Source organism: Lotus japonicus, chromosome 2, assembly GCF_012489685.1.
Source record: "Lotus japonicus ecotype B-129 chromosome 2, LjGifu_v1.2".
Taxonomy (NCBI): Eukaryota; Viridiplantae; Streptophyta; class Magnoliopsida; order Fabales; family Fabaceae; genus Lotus; species Lotus japonicus.
The window spans coordinates 64212906-64231940 of NC_080042.1; the positions used below are offsets into that span (position 1 = coordinate 64212906).

Genomic DNA, 19035 nt, shown 5'->3' on the forward strand with positions numbered 1-19035 from the left:
CCACTACCATATTTATAGCCAATCATCTTTTTTTTTTCTTTTAAAACAGTTTTTTTTTTGTTTCTTTTAAAACAGATTACAACATTCTTATCTTACATTTTTATAATTTTAAATCTCACCTCTTTGATACCCAATCATTTTTAAACGTTAATTACTCTTTTCAAAATCTCATTTAAACCCCAAATTCTCTTTTCAATATTTGACAGCTCATTTGATTGATTTGTTTTTTCCCACGTTGCCTTCTAGGTTAGACAAATATGCATGAACATTTTTCCTATCTCCTACGATAGTATTCTTGATAGCTGCTATAGTCTCTTCGATTTCTATGTTGTGCTTGAAGATTTCAAATTCATCTTCCTCTGATTGGTCTGAGTGAAGGTTCCAGGTTAAATGCTCAATTACTCAATCAATTTTATCTCTTGCTATAAATTGCTTCTAATAATCTTTATTCCATCCACAGTTCACACTTAAATCCGAGTCAATTACTATCCAGCTTCTGTACTGCGTAATTTTCCTTTCCCCTCTCTTATTCATAGTAACCCTAATCTAATGGTGAATTTGTATGATAGGATGAGTGAAGTCATTGCATGGAAAGAGATATGAAAGTTTGCTGCTAGGATTTTAGGCTCTTGGCAATTCCAAATTCCTACGGTTACACCCAGGTTCTTATTAAGTTTTATTCTTTATATTGCTTCTTGGTACTTTCACACTTACTTTGAAGATAGCTCTACAGTTCTGCTAAAAAAGATGAGAGAAACTTACTTTCATTTTGGAATTCAGTATATTTTCTAGAGACTTTTATATATTTTATAGGACATTCACGGAATCATCTATCAATTGTGTATCCATTACTATTTTATTGTCATAGTTGATCTCCTTGGATTGATTATGCCTGTTCATGTATTTTTTTTCTTATTTTGGTTAAGCAGTTAAAGTCAGTTATGAGCTAAAGAGGTTTGTGTATTCTTTCTCACCATTTTTTTAAAGTAAATGATGCAGTGATCTACATGAAGTGAAGTTGAAAAAGAGAAGTTTTTGCATTAGTATACTTTATGAATGCCACTCTGGATCGGAGTTGCTCATTAAATCTACCAACAAGAACATGTGCTACATGTTCTGAATTTGTTGTTTTGAATTATTAGCTTCTCCCTGCATCAGACTGTTCCTTTATGAATCTGGAAAAACTCTTTTCATTTTCTGCGTTCTTTTCCGCTTTTATCTTTTTTTTCTTCAAATTCTAAATTTACTCTTTGTTTCTCATAAGTTCTATCATTCTCATATTTTTTAATTGCACTTTCAGATCACTACGGTGCTTCCACCTCTTTCTGATTCTGTTCGAAGGTCTATGTGGTTCGTGACTTGCTTGGGCGCTTCAGTGTTCGTGAAAAGGTCCTGGTGTGTTAGGACTTCCTTTGGTGCTGGTGTTTCTGCTACAGCTCTGCACCCTTTTTGTTTCTTTACTGCCTTTGTCTAAGCTACTTTGCAAATATTCACAAATTGTTTGGAACTATTACCTACATTCTTTTGGGAATTTTAATTCTACAGTGATAAGAACGAGCGGCCAAGTAAATCCAAACCTGATATTTGTATTTGCACCCTGTTGTAGTTTAAAATGCTTGCTCGAGCATATGAGGATTGAGTATGATGGTTGGCCACCAATTTGTTCTAGCTGATTTAATTTCAATGGAACTGAACTGATTGCATCCAAAAGAACATATTTGAACCCTGTAGTTTTTTTATTTTTTACATTTTGAGTCATGGACTATGAACTAATTTATGAGTAACTGACTTTCTTTTTACATAATAACAGTGCAAAGAAGTCTTGGGATAAGTACATTGAAGCTTGAGGATTTCAAGACACTAAAGACAAAAATATGCATGTTAGAGATTAAAATGAATAAATTAATTAAAAGTATAATAACCTTTCAATTTCTGTTTTGCTAGAAAAGCTCCAGGGACGCGCATTGGCCGAAAATAATTTTCCAACGTTGTTGAAATGAAGTCAGTAACAAAATTTCCAATGTATCCTTATAAGTGAAAATATGGCTCTTATGTCAATTCGACATACTTTTGTCCTTATGTTTAGTCATTTCTCTTGAAGAAATACACCATTGTGTCTTGGTTGGTACGACTAGACTGTCTAGACAGTTACTCCCTCCGTTCCTAAATATAAGACCTAATATAAAAAATTGCGCTTATTAAGAAAACATTAAATGTGTTCAATTAGTGTATTGATTTTTTAAAAATGCATACATTCCTCCATATTTACCTTTTATCATTTTCTCTCACTAATTAATGGTAAGTGGTAATCAAAACTTGGGAATTGAAAACATATAATTAATGTGGAGGGTAAAAATGGAAGAGTACAAACCTTTTGTTAGATTATTGTAACTAGGTCTTATATTTAGGAACTTCAAAATTTTGAAACTAGGTCTTATATTTAGGAACGGAGGGAGTAAAATATAACCAATGTTGATTTTTTAATATATATATTATTGTTCTTTTCATTATTCTCCACTCTTCTTGGTCTTGAAAAGAGATTGGAATTAAAATCTTTGAAGTATTAGAGCATCTTCATTGCAAGGTTCTTAGTTCTTATTTTGGAGTTAAGAACTAAGAACTTTACCATTGGAGGTGCTGACATGGACTCCTTAGTTCTTAAAAATAAGAACTCAGTTCTTATATAAGAAGTTTTGCTTTTTGAGTTCTTAGCTTAAAATATTAATTATTTCTCTCTCATACAAATTACTTTATTACTTTATGAGTTTTTTTGATTACTTTATGAAAATAAAAAATATAAATAATACGGTTGGTGAGATCAAATGAATAGTGGTAGGAACTAAGAACTAATAACTCATGGTTGGAGCAAAATTGCTTGAGAGTTGTTTAAACACATGTGGTAATACGGGCCCACATCAATAGTGCTAAGAACTAAGAAATAAGAACTAGCATTGGAGATGCTCTTAGAGATACTAATTTTTTGGGAAGCCAATCTTTTGAAACAAAATGCAATAAAAGTTGTACAGAACACAGTGCTATATATTTTTATTTTTATTTGAAAGTTATACATTTGAAATAACACGATGTTATATTAATGGAGAAAGTTTTTTTGGGTAGAATTGTGCCAGTTAATAACACAAGTAGTTGAAATTGGAAAATAATAACAATCGTTTTGATCTGTTTAAAAATATTTTGCTGGAATTCCAGTTTTATAAATCAAGAAGCTTATGTTGAATTAAGGGCAAGACCCTTTAGAATTGCAACTTATCATTATTTTAAACTTCGGAATGGACCAATTTTTTAAAATACTAAATATGTCTATAAAAATATAATTTTTTTTTTACGAATGTAGAAAATCCTTATCGAGATGGATATTTTTGGTGAAAATACTTTTAAGTGGAAACTAAAAGAAAGTGTTGAGTTTTAGTACTTTTTCAATACATTTTAAATAATTTTAAGTGAATACCAAAGCATTACAATTTGATCGTGAAAATAAGGTTCTCATGGGGAAGAACACATTTACGTTAAAATATTTTAAAGTTAAAATTAAAAAATATTTTAACACAATTTTAGAGTATTTTTCGTATGTTTAAAAGTAAATATATATATAAATATAAAATTTTGATACTAAAAATTTGTCACAGGAATTGAAATAAACTAACATATATAGTCTATATTGTTTATGTTTAAGTTACGTAGTAAAAAACTCATATGGGAAGGAACATTTTACATGAAAATACTTTACAATTGGAATTAATAGAAAATATGTATTATTTTAATTTTAGTAATTTTCTCATACTTTTTAAATAATTCAAGAGTAGATATACAGAAACATTATAATTTGATTGTGAATATATGGCTTGCACGAGGAATTAGAGAAAAATAAACATATTTAGTAAAAAGCTCCTACATGAGGAACATTTTGCATGAAAATACTTTCAAGTTGAAACTAATAAAAATGTTTTAATATAATTTTAATAAATTTTCCATACTTTTTAAATAATTTAAGAGTAGATATACAAAAACATTATAATTTGATTGTGAATATAGGCCTTCCACGGGGAATTAGAGAAAAATAAACATATTTAGTCTATATTTATTAATTATATGATAAAAGCTCCTACATGAGAAACATTTTGCATGAACATACTTTCAAGTTATAAACTTGGGTGCCCACTAGGGTGGACCATTTATTAAATTGGTCCACCGGTGCACAAAGGTTATTTTGGTAATCTACAAATATTAAAAACTAAAAATATATAAAAATAGAGATGTTGAGGTTCCACCATGAGTCCAGATTCATTGAACAACCTCCACTGAACCCAGATTACCCAGTTTGCTCAACTCCAGATTTATCTTTATGTACTATTTAACGATAACACATGAGTCCATGACATTCAAAATTAAAGACAAAAACATAACAAAATCTGATAGGAGTTTTTTCTCTTCTAGGTGGTCGTCAGAACCATTGCAAACTACAAAAGAGGCCTCCAAGATTTATCTTGTTGTACACATTCAAATAAAAATGATCTTATCTTACTATCCCATTTACAGATCCAGGGCGTTGAAGAGAAAAAAAAATAAAACTTACAACTCAAATCAAAAAATTTACAACTCAATTCACAACATTTACAACTGAAATCATAAAATTTACAATAGAAGATGAGGGGGTTGGATTCGCTCTGATCTACTGCTTACAAGAGATGTGGTGGTACCTCCGATCCGTTTGGCTTCTTGCATGTGCCTTACAGTTCCGTTCGGACGGCAACACCTCTTCGATCTGGTTGTTCCGGCGGCAGATCCGCTCTGATTTGATGGTTGGCGACACGAAACACACCGATTCGCTCTGATCTGAAGGTTTTGTGAGTGAAAAACCGAAGGAAGAAGAAAAGGGAGCGAGAAAGATGGCCGACGACATGAGATCAGAGCGAAACGGAAGAAGAAGGGGATCGAGCGAGGAAGAGAAAGATGTGGATCGAGTAAGGCAGGGGAAGAGGATCACGTTTGAGAAGTGTTGAAGCTTTGATCGTGGATGAGAGAACTGATCTGAGAGAGGGGAACTGATAGATAGGATGCGGCTGAGGGAGAAAGAGGAAGAGAGAGAGCAGTTGGCTGATTTTAGGGTTGGAAGGTTTTACGTTTATACCCTTTATTCATCAATTTAATCCTAACCATCCATGTGTAGAATATTCTAAGAATCTTGAATCTAACGGCTTTTAAGCATTGGTGCACCGGTGGACCAGTTTTTAAAAGGAGCACCCTAGTGGGCACCATAAACTTGATTGGGTTTCACAATGGAAATTAGTTTTAGAATCCTTTTAAAAGAGAGGGGTGCCTTCGAGATCTCGGACATAGGTGTTGTTAGCTCTTGCTGTAAGGTGTTGGGTTAAGTCCATTAAAATATAAGAAATGGTGCTGATGATTTAAAATAGCATAATTATATGGTATAATTGTCTCCATTGCACATCATTTGAATATAGAAGAATATTACTCTGTTTGTCTACACGCTTTTTTTTTTAAATAAGGAAATTTAAATTTAAAATGTTTTCTTGGTAGGAATTGCAACGGTTGTATTAAAGGAGAATAATTAGAGGGTTTACATATTAAAAAGCTCATACAGGTGGAAACCTTTTACAACAAAATACTTTCAATTTGGAATTAATAGAAAATATGTTTTAATTTAATTTTGTACTTTTCCCCCTCTTTTTAATTAATTTAAGAGTAAAGATACATAAGCATTATAATTTAATTGTGAATATATGGTAGCCACAAGGATATAGTAAAAAGCTCCTACATGAGAAAACGTTTTGTTATAATTTAGTACTTTTCTCATACTTTTTAAATAACTTAAGAGTAAATATAGATAAATATTTTAATTTTATTGGGAATATAGGGCTCCCACGAGGAATTAGAGAAAAATAAACATATTTAGTCTATATTTATTAATTATATCGTAAAAAGATCCTGCATGAGGATCAGTTTGCATGAAAATACTTTCAAGTTGAAATTAATAGAAAATGTTTTAATACAATTTAGTAAATTTTCCATACTTTTTAAATAATTTTAGAGTATATATAAATAAGCATTATAATTTGATTGTGAATATAGGGCTGCCACAGAGGATTAAAGAAGAACTAACATATTTTGTCAATAATTATTAATTATATAGTACAAAGTTCCTACATGATGAACATTTTGCATGAAAATACTTTAAATTGAAAGTAATAGAAAATGTTTTAATAAAAAATTTTGTACTTTTTCCCGTGAAATAAAATACGGTTTGTCGTGTGTAAAAGTATGCACTTCAATGTGGATCATTTGATTTTAAAACTTAAATAATAATAGTAGTAATTATGATAACTGCTCTAGAAGATGGGATTTAGGGTCATAATTCAACAGGGAAGTGGGAAAGAGAGGTACATGATAGTGAATGTAATTAGATTTTCACTTGGATAAACCATTAAAGATGAAAAAATTATTTGACTATAGAAGATAGAAAAGGGAGGAGAGGACTGAAATTGTATTTTACTTACTTAAAAATTGTGCATAGCTCCAGGTTGTTTCTTTGGCTGAATGTAATTAATTACATTTTCATTTGCATTTAATACTACTATTTTCCCTAGGTAATACGCGTAGCTTGAACAGGTTTGACATGATTTGATAATGTGAAGAGCTGCTTTGAAACTACATCAAGGAAACTCGATGATTTTGGACATATGAAGTCAATGGGAGAAATGATTTTGGATAGAGAAAATGAACTAGAAAAAAAATGTTAAAAAATGTAGCATTGTCATCTCTTTTTTAATACATTAATCTTCAATGATGCATGTTTTTTGTTAAGGCTTTCTGTAAGTGTTTTTGATAAACTTGAGAAAGAAATTTTCAGAGTTCTCTTGCTTTAAAGAAAACATGAATATGTAGAGGTTGATGACTTCAATAAAAAGAAACATCTTTCTATCCGAAGGGAAGCATTCTCTATCTTCCAGTTTTTGAAACATGATAAAGAAGGAGGACAATTTAAAGAAAACATGAATATATAGAGGTTGATGACTTCAATAAAAAGAAACATCTCTTTCTATCCAAAGGGAAGCTTTCTCTATCTTCCAGTTTTTGAAACATGATAAAGAAGGAGGACAAAACATACAAAGAATACTATGTTGGTTAAGGTGCTGCTTTGGCATTCATTTATATTTGGAGGCTAAAACATGACTTTTCCTTATTCCTATGTATCAGAAAGTTAATATAATATATCTCTGTTCATTAAAAATGTATCCATGTAGAGGATTGGTGCATTTATCATGATTCACTTAGATTGGCTTTAGCTCATTATCTTTTCCCCTTAAATATGAATTTTTGATACTAAATATTTTTTAAGAATAAAATGATGAATTAATCACATCTTTGAGAACAAAGATTAAGAAGATACAAAGTTTTTTAATTAAATTATATAAATAAAATATTGTTTGTATACGAGCGTATGGATACATTAATCAGCTGGTAAAATATTTATGTTAACAAAAATACTAACTTTTTTATTAATTTCAAATAAACTTCTTAAAAATTAAAATTTGATAGTTTTATAACTATTTCAGCATTGGAAATTAGGAATAATTATTCTGATTTTTAAATATTATTATATTATTAGAGTAGAATAAACATATTTAGTCTATATTTATTAATTATATAGTAAAAAACTCCTACATGAGGAATAATTTGCATGAAAATACTTTCAAGTTGAAACTAATAGAGAATGTTTTAATATAATTTTAGTAATTTTTCATTCCCTTTAAAATAATTTAAAACATTATAATTTGATTGTGAATATAGGGCTCCCATGGGGAATTAGAGTAGAATAAACATATTTAGTCTATATTTATTAATTATATCGTAAAGAGCTCCTACATGAAGAACATTTTGCATGAAAATACAATGAAGTTTTTTTTTTGAATCTAAAAATACTATCAAGTTAGAATTAATATAAAATGTTTTATATAATTTTAGTAATTTTTCATACGTTTTTAAATAATTTAAGAGCAGATATACATAAGCATTATAATTTGATTGTGATTATAGGGCTCCCACGAGGAATTAGAGAAAAATAAACATATTTACTATATATTTATTAATTATATAATAAAAGTCTCCTACATGAGAACATTTTGCATGAAAATACTTTAAAAACGGTTTGATTTACATAAACACTATAATTTGATTCTGAATATAGGGCTCCCACGGGGAATTAGAGAAAAATAAACATATTTAGTCTATACTTATTAATTATATAGTAGAAAATTCCTACATGAGGAACATTTTGCATGAAAATACTTGAAATTGAAACTAATAGAAAATGTTATAATAAAATTTTAGTACTTAATCCATATTTTTAAATAATTTTAAGAGTAGATATACAAAACCATTTTAATTTGATTGTGAAAATATAGATCTCACGAGATGAACATTTATACTAAACTATTTTTCACAATCAAAATATTAAACTATTTTTATGTTTGAAAATAACAAAAAGTGTAATTTTAGAATTTTTTTCATAAGTTTGAAGGTATATATATATAAAAAATGAAATTTCGACGAGAATTGGAATAAATGAAGATATATAGTTTAAATTTTTTTATGTTTAAGTTATATTTTAAGAAGCTCATATGGGAGGAAATTTTTTCATGAAAATACTTTCAAGTTGAAATTAATATAAATATTATTTTGTTATAATTTTAGTACTTTTTTCAGACTTTTTAAATAATTATAAGAGTAGATATACAGAAGCGTTGCAATTTGATTGTGAAAATGAGGATCTCACAGGGAAGGACATTTACAGTAAAATATTTTCAAGTTAAAAATAATCAAAATTAAATTTTAAGAAGTAAATATATATAAATATATAGTCACACAGGGATTGAAAATATATAGTCTCTTTTTATTGGTGTAGGTTACATGGTAAAATGTTGATACGATGAGAACCATTTTGCAAGAAAATACCTTCAAGTTAAAACTAATAGAAAATATTTTAATATAATTTTTATATTTTTTTCTAGACTTTTTAAATATTTTTAAGAGTATATATACAAAAGCATTACAATTTGATTGTGAAAATAGGATCCGTCGAGGAAGAACGTTTACATTAACTTATTTCTAATTAAAATAAACAAAAAAACAAATTTTATTATAATTTAATGGGTTGAATGAGAGAGAGAGAGGAGGAGGAGGGGGGAGGGGGAGGGGGAGAGGAGAGGGAGAGAGAAAGAGCAATTCACAAATTACATGAAAGCTTCTGCATCTTTTTCCGCATATCCTCATTTCAAAGCTTTCTTTTCAAATGCTCCGAATGAGCTATATGTTTCATTCTTTATATATTTTTTTAAATGTCCGTATTTATTTCGGGATTATGAAATCAAAATTATATAGTGTAAAAAAATGTAATTTAATGTGATCAATTTTTTCTATCGTACTTTCCGTACGTTATAAATTGTGTATAATTATTTAGGGAATCACAATGATATAGTGTAAAAAATGTAATTTAATATGTCAGTCATATTTTCTATCATTTTATTCGGAGATATGAGAAACGAAAATAAAAGGATAAAAACAAAAATCATACACATTATTGTATTATTATATCATAAACAAATTAAAAACACAATAAATTATATTTAGATTTTTTTGTTCATTCATACAAAATAAATAATTTTATATATTAAAAGCAAATTATTATATACTTGGAAATATGTCCCCGTGCCGATGCACGGGTATACATAGTTGAATATAAGAAGCACTGTTATACACATGACAAAATTAATATCTGACAAACATTTTAGCCTAAACTTTGAACATATTAATATAGGGGAAAATGTATCACTAAATTCAAGCACTCCAACCAATGCATATGAGAAATGACCAAGAATTGAATCTCATTTTTGTCATAGATAAGAGGATCAACTCTCATTTCATTACGCACTTCAATAAATAATGAAAAAAATAAGGAACTACTGTTGACCACGTTAGTCTCCTATAGTTGCTCTCTTGGGTTGTGTTCTTCTTAAGCATACCCCTCGTGCGTGTGCCGTGATGGGGGGCCAACTCAAAAGGACAAGAACTTCATAACATTGTGGTTATAACCAGCCAATTCTGGCTGTAAATTTGCAAGGTCTGCACAGGTATCAATAATCAGCATGTGCTATGTGTACTAGTTAAATTCTCTTACAACAACAATAACAAAGGGAATATACAAAGGGAATATACAAAGTAATAAGTGTAAGGGTAGACGGTGACAAATCTTACATTCATGGGAGGAGTCAAAGGAAATGATTTATCACTGTAAAAAGAGAATAATGTATTCCCAAATATGCATATTGAGTGTTGTTTCAATAATGGAAATGTTCATTATAAAAGAAAGAAAATTGAGTTATTAGGAGAAAACTTGTGAATAAAATATTCACATAGATCTGGTTACATTCCTAATCAGCTTCACCTATGATTGTTGCAAAATATATTATAAACAAGTGAACACTTTATTTTGAAAAATTAGTATTAGAGTTGACTTATATTTAGATTATAAGGATTCTAAAAAAGCAAGAGATGAGAGGTGAAAACAACACAACTCCAACTCAAAAGTGTTACTTTCCTCATTTACTCCTCTAATTGAAACTGATATATTAGCTTTGGTAATTTTGTGCAGAATTACTGCATTACAAACCAAGCACTTCAATAAAATCTATTAAAAACTTTCAATTGGTTTTAGAAGGCTTTACTTAATTCATCAGCTAACTCTCACCCCAATAAAAAATAATGATACAAGGGGCTAAACCAGAATATCAGCATTGAAAAATGAGAATGAAGCACCAAATCCCTATATGCAAGCCAAAGGTTGAATTGAAGTCATCCCATGTCACTTTACTTCTTTGAGTCTATGACTTAAAACTATATTTTTTTTCCACTTTTATTTTCACTTCTTCTTTTGATCCTTGAAACTTGTCATTGAATACTTTGACAAAAGCTGGATTGAACTAAATCCAGCTCCAAACAAGTTGTGAAACAGTCTGGTAGCTCTATTTGCCAGTGAGGTATCTCACATTGCTTACCTTTTTCACAGTTAAAAGTCACATAAAAAGAAAATAATAATTCCCATTAGCATAGTGTATATTAATATATTATCAACCTATAAGAATATCAACTTCCACTAACTAACTCTGTTTCTCTCCTCTGTTTTCATTCTGCTCCCAAACTAAAGCAGAGTGAGAAGAAGAGGAGCTTCCACTTCCACCATTGCCAATGGATCCACCACCCATCTCCGCCGCCACGGCAGCTCCAACCACCACCCAACAAAATTACCCTGACATGTTAGACTCCTCATCACCACCACCATCACTACCATCACAAGGTTATGATGAGCCTCTCCCTGCTGTCCCTGGCTCCAAGCTCCGCCTCATGTGCAGCTACGGCGGCCACATCATGCCACGCCCCCACGACAAAACCCTCTGCTACGTCGGCGGAGACACCCGGATAGTGGTGGTGGACCGCCACTCCTCCTTAAGAGACCTCTGTTCACGCCTCTCCCGAACCATCCTCCATGGAAGACCCTTCACTCTGAAATACCAGCTACCCAATGAGGACCTTGACAACCTCATCACTGTCACAGCCGATGAAGACCTCGACAACATGATCGAGGAGTACGACCGTCTCGCCGCCGCAGCAGCAGCATCTTCCGCCGTGAAGTCTCCACCTTCACGCCTCAGGATTTTTCTGTTCTTCACGAAACCAGAGGCCACAGTTTCAATGGGGTCTCTTCTGGATGAGTCAAAGTCTGAGACATGGTTCGTGGATGCGCTTAACAACTCCGGGATCCTCTCCCGGCGCGTGTCAGATTCCGCCGCCGGGGATTCCGTCGTGAACCTTGATGGTGTTCCGGCTAGCGGTTCAAGCAATAGCTTGGAAGCTCAGGGTGGTGCTACAACTGCAGAGTCTTTGACTCTGCTTGATAGCAGCAACAACAACACCAACAAGAATGTTAAGAATGTTGCTGATGTTGTTAATGTTATCTCAACGCCTGGTTCACCTATGATGGAGAATAGTTCATCTTCTTCTTCTTCTCAATCTCCTTCAATGGCTAATTTGCCTCCGATTCAGGTTCGCGTCGACGACAATGGTGGGACTAGCAGGCTTCAGCAAGAGAAGAGGATTGAAGAGCAGTTTGCTCAGATGACCTTTGGTGCAAGTGGGGTGAAACCAGATGATGGGTTTGTTGTTTCTTCTGCTATGGCTATGCCTACAATGACTCCATCTAATGTGACTATTGTATCAGCTGGGGTGGTTCCTACTAGTGAGTATATGAATAGGGTTGTTTCTGATGATGAGAGATCAGATCATGGAGCACCTGTTGGGTCCAGAAAGCCCCCTTTACCATTGCAGCTTGTGCAACCTAAGACTAGTGCTGGTGGTTTGAGTTTGCCTTCTCCAGATTCAGTTGCAAGGTATCTATCATTCTCATTTTTTATTGTGACATCTTCCCTTTTTTTGATGTTAAGTTTCCACATGGATTCTCTGCAGCTATTTTCTCTGCATCTCTCTATACTGTGAATTCATGACCCTTTTATTCTTATATTAGATGGTTCAGATTAATTAGTAAAAAGTTGAATTGATCAAAAGCTTTAAACACTTATCTCTAGTTGTTTCTGCCTTTTTGGTTCCTTTTGTTTTTTGCTTACAGTTTTTCAATTTTTCAATATATTGTTCATTGAAACTCTTACAACTTGCAATTTAGATGATGGATGAAATGTTTGTTTTGACAACTTTTTTTTGTTTTTAATATTTTCAGTGATAGTAGTAGTATTGCATCTACAAATTCTTTCTCTAGGACAGTTTACTATCAAGAACAAGTCCCAGCTGGACATGTAGACAACAAATCATATGCCAAGAGTGAAATGTCTGATCTTGTGTATGGACTACAAAGGGAACAACAAATTCAGGATCCTAGTTACATGTTACCCCCACAATTGGATCAAAATCAGCAACTCCAGCAGCAACAACAACAGCAGCAGCAACAACAGCAGCAGCAGCAACAGGCATTTGTACATTCCAGCACCCACTACATGCACCACCCTGCAGCCACAGGTCAAGTACCAGTTCCACCCTCCTACTACCAAGTTTATGCCCAACCACCACAGCAACAGCAACAACAACTCCATCAAATTGGTCAAAACCAGTTCCCAGTTTATGTAATGCCTGTAGGACACACACCACAGTACAACATGACATTGCAAGGTAACCCAAATGTTGTGGTACCCCAAAGTGCATACAACAAGGATGGAACTCCACCAGTTTACCCCACTACTAAGTCAACTTCCCCTGTAGCAACAAATCAAACATTTGTTCAAATTCCTTCCAATCAATATCAGCAACAACAGTATGTGAATGTGAATTTGCCTCAATACCATCCTCAACAACAGCCAATTAATGTAGCTCCCTCTGGAGGTGCTAATTATGGTTATGAATATGGTGGCCCTGTGCAAGACCAAGCATACTACACAACACCACAACAACAACAACAAACTAGTGCTCCATTGCTTTCTCAATACCAATCCATGACCCCAGCAGCAGCTGCAGCAGCACTATCAGATGCTTCAATACAATTCCCTGGTGACAACAATGTTCAGCAGCAAAATAGAACTTCACAACCAGTATAAATCAATCAGGAGAAACATGAGGCATATTTGGGGATTGAAATCCTCTCTGTCTCCATTTGGTGTCTCGTACCTTGTCCGACCAATAGAGTTGTGTAATGTCATTTAGAAACCACTCATATAGGGTTATAACTGTCATATTCGCATTTTGTTAACTAACATGTCACAATTCTATTTGCCGGACATCGAATCAGTCATCAAACATACACAGACGATCTTAAGGAGGGTTAGTTGGAGTTTCACTTTCATTCTTTTATGATGAACATATATATGGAGCCTACTTTTTCTACAGAAAAATTAGGACCAAATCATAGTTTATTTCTTGCTACCGATATGAAATTGAATGACATGTAAGATCATATCTTTGCAAACTTTTCTTTTCTGGTTATCACAGTTACTTAATTAAATAAGGTAAGTTGTTGCCATTACCCTTTTGGAGGGACCTTTTTTTTAATTCTTTTCCTTTTAAGTTATGTTACATTGTTGTAGACTTGAGTCACTAGACAGTCACGTTCATTGTTTTCTTCTGATTAACAAAACCAACATCAGATTTGTCATTTGTAACACTCTATTCCACAAAAATTGCTTCAGAATCGACAAGATGCAAGTATCACTCTATTTTGATATTTATTATTGGCATATAATGGAAGAGAATCTATGAACATGCATGCAGCGTGCCCAAGATCTAGCTGTAGATTGAGATCTACAGACTAGAAAGCTTTTTTTTTTTTTTTCACTCTCATTTTCTAAACCTGAATTAAGACATTACTTTTTGTCTTTATAGTATATTTTTTCTTAAGCAAGGACTTAAACGGAGATATGACACATTGACACATCAATGCCCAAGTTTTATCCCTGGATTATCATTAGCTTCATAGAAATCAGTTGTTTGTAAGTTTGCAATACATTCACCTATTGATCTCTACTGTGTGACAGCCTTTATTTGAATTCATGTGCATTTCTTATCCATTTTTAAGTTACAAGTTTGAAGCTTTTTTCTGAATTTATTGTTATAATTGTTTAACAGATCTGTTGGTTTGTAAGCATGAGAGGTTGGGGGTAGTATTATTATTGCCCATGTTCTTCAACCTATCTAACTATCTTAGTGAAGAAAACCCTCTTGACACTCTACAATCTATATGTATTCACATGGAGAATTCCCAAGTCAAAACCCTGTCTCGATCTATATCTTGAAAGAGACATTTTCATCCATCATCAATATGTTGCCACTGCCAGACTCCACCCACTACTTTAGCACCCTTGCTTTGAATAGAAGGATTTCTTGTTTACGCATATAACACTGATCTGATTGATAAACAAATGCTTTTTCATCATAAATCATATAATAAATAACAAAGAAGACCTTTCACAATCACTACTTTATCATATAAATTATTATGGTAATAAGGGTAATGATAGGTTCACATTCACTTCCCACAAAAATGGACATGTGTTTTATCAATAGTTTTTAGCTGACGCTAATGTTTTTGAAGCGGTTAAAAACCACCACTAAATCATATGTTCGTTGAATATTAAGCATAAATGAAAAATGTTAGGAGTTCATCTTTTTATGTAACCTTTTCGTATATGTTAGGAGTTCATCTTTTTTATTTTTGACAGATGTCGTCACATTTGAAAAATGATGTACATGACTCGATCTTATCAATTTACCTGTCCAGACCCAGGTCTCTTAAACCGCATCTCATTGAGTTTCTTCAGGTCTAAGGATGGGTTAGGGTTTGGAATCGATTAATATTTAATACCAGGTGAAATTCAACTTCAACTCGTGCCACAAATATTCCTTACCCACTAGCTTCAAAACATGGTTTTGTATATATATTTTCATTAATAGGTAGATTTCAAGTGAATAAAATTTGTATTTTTTCTCTAATTTAATATTTTGTTATGAAAAACTTGTGGTTTGTTTCATAATTTATCAACATGATAAGAAAATAGTATTTTTTTTCCAGAACGTTAAGTAATTTATAATTCTTTGGTGAGATTTGAAATTTGTAACATCCTGACTTGACGACTGACCTCACAGTAACAACACAAGTCTTTCCAACACGCTTTGTTCTCATTCACATGCTTCCGGATAAAACTTCCTCTGAGGCCACTCATCTCTATATTGGTCCAAAGCAAGCACACTTAACCTTGGAGTTTTTATGAGTTGGGCTGTCGAAAAGAAGATGCACCTTATGCGCTCCTCAAATGTATAGTCTCATACATATAAAGTTTCAAAATACCTCTTGTTCGGATGTGGGATCGGTTCATTCATATATCTTACGCCTAGAAGTCTTGCCAAGAGACGCTCATTTTCTGTGCCTTATTGCATCAGATCTCTCCCCGCCCTCGCCAACTTCGTCCTTCAAGCCGACTCGGACTCGTCCTTTTGTGGTCGGGTCAATTTAAACTCGCATAATCGGGTTTCTTCGGGTTGTCGCATGGTGAAAGTTGAGTCAAACACGCCTGATGAACACCCCTGGTTGCATGTCCCTCCCAATCAATATATTTTTCGGAATTCAAACTTATATTCTCATCGTTACTGTTAGAATATAATATTAGAAATTGAGAGGCTTATACTCAACCACTAAAGCTAGCTCTGATATTATGAATAAATTGTATTCCATGCTTTTCATTGATAAATAACGCAGTATATATACGCAAAGGTCATAGGCTAATGTCAACTAGGGAATGAAACCAGGCTAGATTACAAGCGTAATTACATCAAAATAAATCAAGAATAAATATTATAATATACTATTCTAATATTTTATTCTAACATTTACGAAAAATAGCTTACTTGTACTAGACAAACACATCCTTAGTGAGTTTTTCTTCAAAATTGAAGTATAAGAAACATACATTTTGCTGTCAAATGAAATTATTAGAAACTTTTTTCACAAACATGAACCTACACAATTAACAAACATAAAGCTGTGATTACTGTGAAGAGAAATGATATAATTTCTTTCTTTTGGTCAACTACTCCACGTAAGTGATTATTCCACGCATTACCAACATGAAAACCGGCTATTAACGTCTATTCCTGAAGTGGATAAAGTTTCAGACCCTACTGATCCATATTTTATGAAGAATTGAATATACAGGACCACCCTGAACTTTTTGTTATCTAAGCCTAACACGATCCAGTTCAAGTAAAGTAATGCGTAAACGCGTTATTTTGGTCTTGTTGTCTATCATTTCCCTTTATTGAAACGGGTTATTTTGTTTTCAGAATTTGAAATTAAGCTAATCACCACTTCATGTTGCTTGAAGTAACATAACATCTTAACATATTGCCAAATTATTAAAAAGAACTTAATTAAAGGAGGTTGAGTGGGTTTTTGTTGTTTGAGTTTGTTGAGTCTTCGATGGCTTTTTCTGGTTGACTTTGCTTTTTGACTCCCTTTAAAAGAGTAAATATCGTGTATATTTCCTCATCTTTATATCAATACATTTTTTGTTTTTGGAAAAAAAAATAACACACTCATTCTGTCTCATTTTATTGATGTATTTGCAAATTTATTTATCTCATTTTGTTATCATTGATTTTTTAGAAGGAACTTTGTGATTTATTGAGATATTGTTTATTCGAAGGAAATTTTCATTTATTTACATTTTTATTGCCCATGAACCGGATGAACCTGTTGGTGATTTTAGAATCATCAATGTATTTTAGTAGTAATGTGATCCACTATAGGCTGATGCAATTACGCGTTAGGCTCGGAATCGAGTCAGGTTAGTGCGGAGTGCACGCTCGGTGAGCCAACGCATAATTGACCGCGAATACGAACCGGGGTCCAAGGGGCGGAGCCCCTGGCTGGGGTCCCGCTCGAAATTTTTTCTGAACAGTTGTGACCCTAGTTTGAAATTGTTTGAAGAATTGTGACTTTTCAGAACAATTGTGACCATTCGTGCAAACACAACCTTCTATATAAGGTTGCTTGCAGCCTAAGGAAAAAACACAGAAAACCAGAAACAGTATTCTGAAACAGATATTCGAACAACACAATATCTCTCTATTTTCTTTATTTGTTCTCTTGTGCCAAGAAACAGATTGATTGTCAAGCATTATCCCAACAAAGATTTCGTGAACCCAGGCAATTACAGGGTCGAAATAATTTGTTCGGAAAGTGGACGCTCACGATTCTTGACTTTATCCAGGATTATCACACCCAGATTTCTTACAGAACCAAGCCAACCTATTCTTTATCAGGTTGATTTGGTTTGGGTTTGATTTTTTTTTTTTAGGAATCGAATCAAACCAAATTTAATTGGTTCAGCTTTTGTTCTCCCATAAAATCAAATTAAATCGTGTACACCCTTAAAAAATCTTTAACATGTTTGGGTACTACTCGAAAAAGTTATCGCTCTACGTGTTATATTATATTAGTGGGTTAAATAAGTTTTCCGTCCCCGAACTATAGCGAGTTTTTGGTTTCCGTCCCTCAATTAAAATTTTGATGGTTTCCATCTCTTAACTTAGTAAACCGTTTGATTTTCATCATTTGACCATGTTGACCGCTGATGTGTTTTGTCAACGTGTAGGTGATTGTTGACGTGTCAGTTAGTTAGCAAGTTTTACCGGTTTTTTCTTTTTCTTTTTTAATTACACGAAGGAAATTACCAATTTCTTTTTTTTCCCATATTTCCTTTATTTTTGTACCCCAGTTCAATTTGGAAAGGTCCTTCAAAAAATCATAAACAATCAAGGGACGAAGCAAGCACTCCCAGGAGATGGAAACTAGCCAGAAAATCAAACACTAATAGGGATGAAATTCAATCATCTCTCATCATCTTCAACCTCCATCAACTTGTTCCATCTTCAACCCCTAAACACAAAAATCCATAAATTTATCCTCATCTTCATCTCTCTTCTTCTTCATTCATCTTTAAATCACCAACCTAATCTTACTCAAAACCTAAATACCAAACTAAATTAAAATCCCTTTACCCTCAATAACCCCAAACCCCAAATTAAAATCCCTAAAATTAAAATTCCCTTCCTCTTTTCCCCTACCACAAAACCATGACCTTTGCTCTCTTCCAAAACCAGCGCAGCCAACCAGCCACCCTTGCCTCACACACAACATGAACTTCTCTTCCAACCACCATAACGAGAACCACCACCTCTAAACCCTCACCACAAGAAAGCACCTCGACAAAGAGTGAGATCGATAGAAGATCGAAGCTTGGAAGAGCAAGGATGCGGCAGCTCTTAACAGAGGTCTATGGTGAGTTCGCGAAAGTTGCTGCAGTGGGGGTTTGCGATTTGTTTAAGGGGAAGGATTTCAAGTTTGGTGGCTTACGCTGAATTAGGGGTTTTGGCTCAGCGGCGAGTGGC

The 19035-nt window shown here is 33.0% G+C and overlaps 1 protein-coding gene and 1 long non-coding RNA gene across 2 annotated transcripts; both read left to right on the plus strand.

The window, feature by feature from the left end:
- Positions 1–199: 199 nt before the first annotated feature.
- On the plus strand, positions 200–1694 carry LOC130735551 (uncharacterized). The gene is made up of 3 exons (XR_009018495.1): positions 200–385; positions 570–662; positions 1301–1694. It is a non-coding gene; the product is annotated as an uncharacterized LOC130735551 (long non-coding RNA).
- Positions 1695–11174: 9480 nt separating this feature from the next.
- Positions 11175–14116, plus strand: LOC130738835 (uncharacterized). Its single transcript, XM_057591002.1, has 2 exons — positions 11175–12479; positions 12824–14116. The coding sequence occupies exons 1-2, from the start codon at positions 11281–11283 to the stop codon at positions 13689–13691; spliced, it is 2067 nt and encodes a 688-aa protein (XP_057446985.1). The 5' UTR covers positions 11175–11280; the 3' UTR covers positions 13692–14116.
- Positions 14117–19035: the final 4919 nt, after the last annotated feature.

Coding starts and splice junctions, on each gene's coding strand:
- LOC130738835 (XM_057591002.1), top strand. CDS start 11,281: ATGGATCCACCACCCATCTCCGCCGCCACGGCAGCTCCAACCACCACC. Junction 12,480..12,823: donor TCTCCAGATTCAGTTGCAAG/GTATCTATCATT, acceptor TAATATTTTCAG/TGATAGTAGTAGTATTGCAT.